Source organism: Crocodylus porosus, unplaced genomic scaffold (genome assembly GCF_001723895.1).
Source record: "Crocodylus porosus isolate Cpor-Errol unplaced genomic scaffold, CroPor_comp1, whole genome shotgun sequence".
In the NCBI taxonomy this organism is placed as follows: domain Eukaryota; kingdom Metazoa; phylum Chordata; order Crocodylia; family Crocodylidae; genus Crocodylus; species Crocodylus porosus.
Genome location: NW_017728949.1, coordinates 52,121,670 through 52,127,757, shown reverse-complemented (window position 1 = coordinate 52,127,757; position 6,088 = coordinate 52,121,670). Strand labels below are relative to the sequence as shown.

The 6,088-nt window shown below is 61.8% G+C and overlaps 2 protein-coding genes across 4 annotated transcripts in view; both read left to right on the top strand.

Annotated features, from left to right (window-relative positions):
- The window catches only part of LOC109323069 (mitochondrial chaperone BCS1), a 12,533-nt gene extending 8,194 nt beyond the window's left edge, over nt 1–4,339 (top strand). For all 3 annotated transcript variants that reach the window (XM_019554472.1, XM_019554473.1, XM_019554471.1), the window contains 6 exons: nt 1,176–1,315; nt 1,394–1,588; nt 1,986–2,049; nt 2,308–2,477; nt 2,881–2,998; nt 3,583–4,339. In XM_019554472.1, the coding sequence (XP_019410017.1) occupies nt 1,176–1,315; nt 1,394–1,588; nt 1,986–2,049; nt 2,308–2,477; nt 2,881–2,998; nt 3,583–3,835 (940 nt within the window). In that variant the 3' untranslated portion in view covers nt 3,836–4,339. The remainder of the gene's footprint in view (nt 1–1,175; nt 1,316–1,393; nt 1,589–1,985; nt 2,050–2,307; nt 2,478–2,880; nt 2,999–3,582) is intronic.
- Nucleotides 4,340–5,066: 727 nt separating this feature from the next.
- LOC109322499 (sterol 26-hydroxylase, mitochondrial) overlaps nt 5,067–6,088 on the top strand; it is a 4,290-nt gene continuing 3,268 nt past the window's right edge. Inside the window, exon 1 of the mRNA XM_019553550.1 lies at nt 5,067–5,264. Within this exon, the coding sequence (XP_019409095.1) occupies nt 5,067–5,264 (198 nt within the window). The remainder of the gene's footprint in view (nt 5,265–6,088) is intronic.

Here is a 6,088-nt window from a genome sequence, read left to right as displayed (position 1 = left end):
AGTCAATGATCACCCCCAGATCCCTTTCCGCCTCCGTGCTGACAAGAGGGGAGTTCCCCAACCTGTAGGTATGATGCCGGTTGTTCCTCCCTTATGTCAGGCTGGACATAAGAAATTACTTCTTTGCTGTCCGAGCCCCCAAGGTTTGGAATAGATGGCCGCTGGAGGTGGTTCAAGCACTCACTTTGAATGCCTTCAAGATACATTTGGATGTTTATCTTGCTGGGATCCTATGATCCCTGCTGACTTCCTGCCCCTGGGGCAGGGGGCTGAACTCGATCCTCCGGGGTCCCTTCCAGCCCAAATGTCTATGAAATCTATGAAATGTTGTCCATATTTTATTCCCTCAGCATATTCCTTTGTTCCACAGACCCATCATGAGCACGCCTCTTAATCTGGCTTTTTTCTGGTGGCCTACTTTGGGCATTGTCCGTTGGTCTCCCTTCTCCCCTTTCATTAACACATCCAATCATTTCATCCCTCTGATTCGACTGGTTAGTGCCAAGTTCAGTTCATTTGAGCTAGTAACAAAACTATTACTATGTTGTGTTAGAAAAACTTCTCACAGTGATAGAAAAGGAAAGAAACACTATGGGAGCAAACTCAAAGCCACGAGCTCCTTGCAAGAGGCAAGGCCAGCTGATCTTGCAGACACCAGCAAAATGAAAAGTGCAGATAACAATGAGGCTATTCAGAACTTTAGGCTGAATATAAAAGAAAACTTTAAATAATATTGTAATTCACCACCACTCTATCAACAGATGCAATTTTAAAGCATGAAACGAGACAAGCTACCCTAACAACCCCCATCTTTGCTCTGCCCTGGGTTGTGGCTCTTCAGTGGTCACAACTGGGTTCCAGTGTGACAGGACCCAGCTGTGGGGCCTGGGGCCATGGGCCGGGCGGGTCCCCAGGGAGTTACCCAGAGCCTGGAGGCACCATAGCTCTTTCTGTGGCTGGGCTTTGGGCTGGGCAGGGTTGTGCCAGCACCAGCCCGGTGGGACGTGAGCCCCAGGAATTGGGTCCTCACCCTTGAAGTGGCCAGGAAGCCACAAGCGATTCACTGCATGGGCAGGCATCCTTCATACGGCCCTGAGACCCCTGGCAGTCAGGTCCCAGCTCCCCTCTTACAACCCAACAGTCTCATCCCCTGTCCCCTCTTCCCCCCCAACCAGGTACAGAAGAAAGTGGATCCGCGTGGAGCGCAACCGCGAGAAGCAGATGATCGACCTGCACACAGGGACGCCCTGGGAGTCGGTCACCTTCACTGCGCTGGGCACCAACCGTGACATCTTCTTCAGCATTCTTCAGGAAGGCAAGGGGACCTACCTGCCCCTGCCTGCTCCTTTCCTGCTGCCCTCTGTCACCATCAACCCTCCCTCCCTCCCTACAGCCCGGGAGCTGGCTCTGCAGCAGCAAGAGGGGAAGACGGTGATGTACACAGCGATGGGGGCCGAGTGGCGGCCGTTCGGGTTCCCGCGCCGGCGCCGGCCGCTCGCCTCAGTGGTGCTGGATGAGGGCATCGCGGAGCGGATCGTGCGGGATGTGCAGGAGTTCATCGCCAGCCCCCAGTGGTACAGCGATCGAGGCAAGGTGCCGCCCACCCCTGCCTCACCTCTCAGGGCTCCAAGAGCTCCCAACACCCCTGGGCTGGTCGTGGCCTGGCTCTGTTCTTTTCTGGCCCCAGGTCTCCTGGGATGGAGAAGACTCCATTCAGGGACCTTGTGGCTCTGTGGGGTGCTGTGCATTTGCTCTCCTGACTCCTGCCATGGATGTATCCCATCCCGGTTCCCTAGGCCCCTTCCCTGGAGAGCACTGCCCCTAACGGCTCCTGCCGTAGTGCTAGAGTCACGTAGTCGGTCCCCTCCCTGGAGCACGAGGCCATGGGGAGTGGTGCCATCCTCGTCCATCGGGTGCGACTGCAGCAGGGTCAGGGCTGCTTGGGGCCTGGCTCCGGCTCCTAAATCCCTTCCACACCCTGCCAGGGATCCCCTACAGACGTGGCTACCTGCTCTATGGGCCTCCAGGCTGCGGGAAGAGCAGCTTCATGTAAGTCACTTGCTCCCTCTGGCTTCCAAGTGTGGGGGATGCTGCTAAGAGGTCCCCTGAGGCCTGTAGAGGAAGGAGGTTTGAGGGGCTTCACAGCAGCTTGGTGTGGGGGTTGGAAAGGCCAGAGGCTGGCCCTCTGTCTGCTGCTGGGCATATGAGGTACCTCTGGGCTGCGGGGCAGGAAGGACCTCTCCTGTGGGTCTTGGGGGGTGGGGATCCCTGGCACGTGTCTCACCTTGCTGCACGTCCCTTGCACAGCACAGCCCTGGCCGGGGAGCTGCAGTACAGCATCTGCCTGCTGAGCCTGAGTGACCGGAGTCTGTCTGACGACCGCCTCAACCACCTGCTTAGCGCAGCCCCACAGCAGAGCATTGTGCTGCTGGAGGACGTGGATGCTGCCTTCGTCAGCCGGGACCTGGCTGCTGAAAGTGAGGGGCTGCTGCAGGCACTGGGCATTGCTCTGGGCAGAGGGCGGGTGACTGTGTCCAGGCCGCTGGACCCAAAACACTGGGTGATCCTGGTGCCTGTGTGGTCTGAGGCTGCCTCTAGGTCCCTGGTCCAGCCTGTTGTGACGTGAGGCCGCCAGACACCTCTGGGTGCACAAACCCACCTGGATGCCAGCCTGGCTTCCTGCCCTGCACCACCCATGGAAAGGGCCTGGGCCCCCTGTGTGGCCTGCACAGAAGGAGCCCCAGTGTCAGACATGCAGGAGGGGAGACATTTGCCCTCCTTACCCCAGGCAGGGGCATGGGTGACTGCAGCTGAGGGCAGGGTGGGGAAATCAGGGTACTGCGGGGGTCTGGCCTCAGCCTGAGTTGTTGTCTCCCCAAGACCCGACAGCGTACCAGGGCATGGGCCGGCTCACCTTCAGCGGTCTCCTCAACGCGCTGGACGGTGTGGCCTCCACCGAGGCCAGGATTGTCTTCATGACCACGAACCACGCTGACAGGTCAGAGCTGAGGAGAGGGAGGGGGACGGGGGTCCAAGGTCATAGGGGAAGGAAGGCCAAGCACCTCGAAAGCTCTTGGGTGAGGCAGCACCTGCTGGGTCCCCTGCTCCTCCCCACGGTGGGTTCCAGGCTGTTGCCTGGTTCGGTGCCTGCTGCTACGAGCCCTGAGGTCGGCATTGTCCTTCCAATGTCTATGCTGCATCACACAAGTAGCTGTGTCTGCACCAGTGCCATGGCTGTCTGGACACGTGTCTCCATGGGCATCCCACCCCAGCAGAAGCAGCTCATCCCCTGGGCTGCAAAGCGGGTGGGGTGGAGCCATCACCTGTTCCCTCCAAGGTCTTGCCAGCTCTGCAGAAGCCCCTCTCCCCCTCAAGCCAGGACCCCCAGGAGCAAGAGTCCCCCTTTCTTCCCTGCCGTGTGTTGTGGGGGAAGGGGCTGACCAGGGAGGGGCACAGCTGGGCTCTGTGGGCACCTGCTTTGCCTTGGGGAAGGGACTACAGAGTCCTTGCCTATGGCTGGGGCAGGAGGCTGCACCCGTGCCACCCTTGTAACGGCCCCCCCATGCCCATCTCCTTCCTCAGGCTGGACCCGGCGCTGGTGCGGCCAGGGCGCGTGGACCTGAAGCAGTACGTGGGGCCCTGCTCGCGCTGGCAGCTCACCCACATGTTCCAGCGCTTCTACCCCGAGCAGTCGCGGGCAGCGGCTGAGCACTTCGCCGACCGGGCCCTGGCTGTCTCAGACCGGCTCAGTGCTGCGCAGGTGCAGGGGCACTTTATGCTGCACAAGGCAGATCCCCCCGGGGCCATCACAGATGTTGGGGCCTTGGCACCTTGAGCTGCAGCCGGCCCTGGGGAACTGGCATGACCGCGGGCACGGGCCCAGGCCCAGATCTCTTCTCTTCCTACCTCCACATGGCCTCAAGCTCCTGCTAACCATGACATGCCAAATCCAGGGGCCACCCCAGCCTGCCAGGGTTGCGAGCTGCTGGCCTGCGGGACTTACCTCTGCCCAGAGCCAGCTGCCAAGCCCTGGGCTGGATGACCTGAAAGGAGCTTGAGCCTGTGAGTTCAGCACAAGTCCTTGCCTCCGGTATGGAAGAGCCTGGCACAGAGGAAGCTGTGGACACATCCCTGAAGTAACTTCACCCCGTGCCTGAGCCCTGTGGGCCGAGGGGGCAGTGCTGTGTGGGGGGGGTGTGGAAGGGACCAGGCGCAGAGCCCGGCTGGGGCAGGTGTGTTTTGCGCAGCCTGGGGGTCCTGGCAGGGCTCGGAGGAGGGCAGCTGAGGACCTTGTCTCAGACCTTGCCCCACGCCTGCCAGTTTAAACCGTTTTCCAGTGTCCGTGTGCTTGTGTGGGTGCTTGGGCAAGGGATCTGGACTGGGGGGACCCTCTGTTGACCTGGCTCTGCCTCTGGGGCCCAGGCTGGTGGGATTGTGTCCCATGGTCCTCTGGGCAGCTCTGAACCGGGATCCCGTGCTTCTGGCCCAAGTGGCTGTGCCCTGGGCAAGTGCTGGAGTGGGACCCTGTGGTGGGAGGGTCAGGGCCTTAATGCCCCCTCATAGAGGCCTCCATGCAGTTGGGCCTGTTTCATTAGGCACCTAGCCAGCCTGCATTATCTGCCCATTTTGCGGGGCTCTGGTCCTTGCCCTGGCCTCTGCCCTGGGGCTGTGGTTTGCAGCTGGGACAGGCCCCAGGTGGGGTGCAAAGTCCATCCTCCCAGAGCCAGCCTGAACAGGGGCCAGACAGACATGCCGTGCCGGTTCTTCCCAGCCTGCGTGGCATCAAGCAGTTACCTTGATCCACATCTCCGGTTTCCCTAGGAGGAGGCGCTTCCGCTTCGCCTGCTGCCCTGCCCCCGGGCCCTGTGGGATCTCTGCTCCCCACTTCTGGAGACACCCCTGCACCACCCTGCGTTCCCAGTGGGGGCCTAGCACCCTCCCACCATGGCTGCCCTCCAGCCCAGGCGCACAGCCAGGTCTGGGCCAGCCGAAGGGAAGTTGGCACTGCCTTGGAGAAGCCTTTCCTGTGTTGGCTTGTGGAGAGCAGGATCCGAGCAGCAGCCATGATGTCCCTGCAGCGGCAGCTCTGTGCATTTCTGCGGGCCAGAGCCCAGGGGCCCGGCTGGGCCCGGGCCAAGGCCACGGTGGCTACCACAGTGCCTGGGAGACTGAAGTCCCTGGAGGAGCTGCCCGGACCCAGTGTCCTGAGGTGCCTGTACTGGTACTTGCTGCGAGGGTACCTGCTGCACATGCATGACCTGCAGGTAAGCAGGGGCTGCCCTGGGCTCCGGGGGCTGTCCCGCAGCCCTCGCTCCCCCAAGACTGCTCACTTGCGGGGGAAACGCGGCCGGCTTTGGAGTGGGACGGAGCACGAGGCTGACAGCTGGAGGGGGCTGGGCCTGGGGTTGCGGCACTTAGCTTCTGGCCTCAGCTGGACCGAGAGAATGACGTGGGAACCGTGGACCAGACCAGCCTCACCACCATGCCCAGGCAGCTGCTGGCTCAGCCCTGGGAGAGACCTGGAGGAGGAGAGTCCCCGAGCAGCCACAAAGCACGTGGCACTGGCTCCATCTCTATCTCTGATGCCAGTTGGGAGCCGAGTCCTGCCAGCGCCCGTTTGGTGTGGATACTGCCGGCATGGGAGGCTCTTGGAGAAAGTTCGCAGCAATGTCCCAGAAAGGCTGGGGAATGCGTTGGAGGACAGGGCAGGGTGCGGGGGCCAGGCAGGGATGGGAAGCTGAGCTGGGCCTGACAGGATGGAGCGCTGCGCTCGCAAGTGAGGGAGCCATCGTTGAACATCCAAACACGGCAGTGGCCCCGGGGGGTGAGAAGGACCTCGGAGACCTGCCTGGGGCGTCGGGGGCCGGCAGGGGGGCCACTATGCACAAGGCCCACGTGCTTCTGGGGCCCAGCGATAGAAGCAGTGGGTGCAGGACACGGGGGTGGTGGCAGTGACTGCTCGGTACTGGCCAGGCCTCGTCTGCAGGCAGCTCCGGGCTCCGTGTGGTAACAAGCTGGTGGAGACGTTGGAGGGGGCAGAGGCTGCGGTAGGGTCAAGGGCAAGTCATGCAGGGAGAGGCTGAGGGAC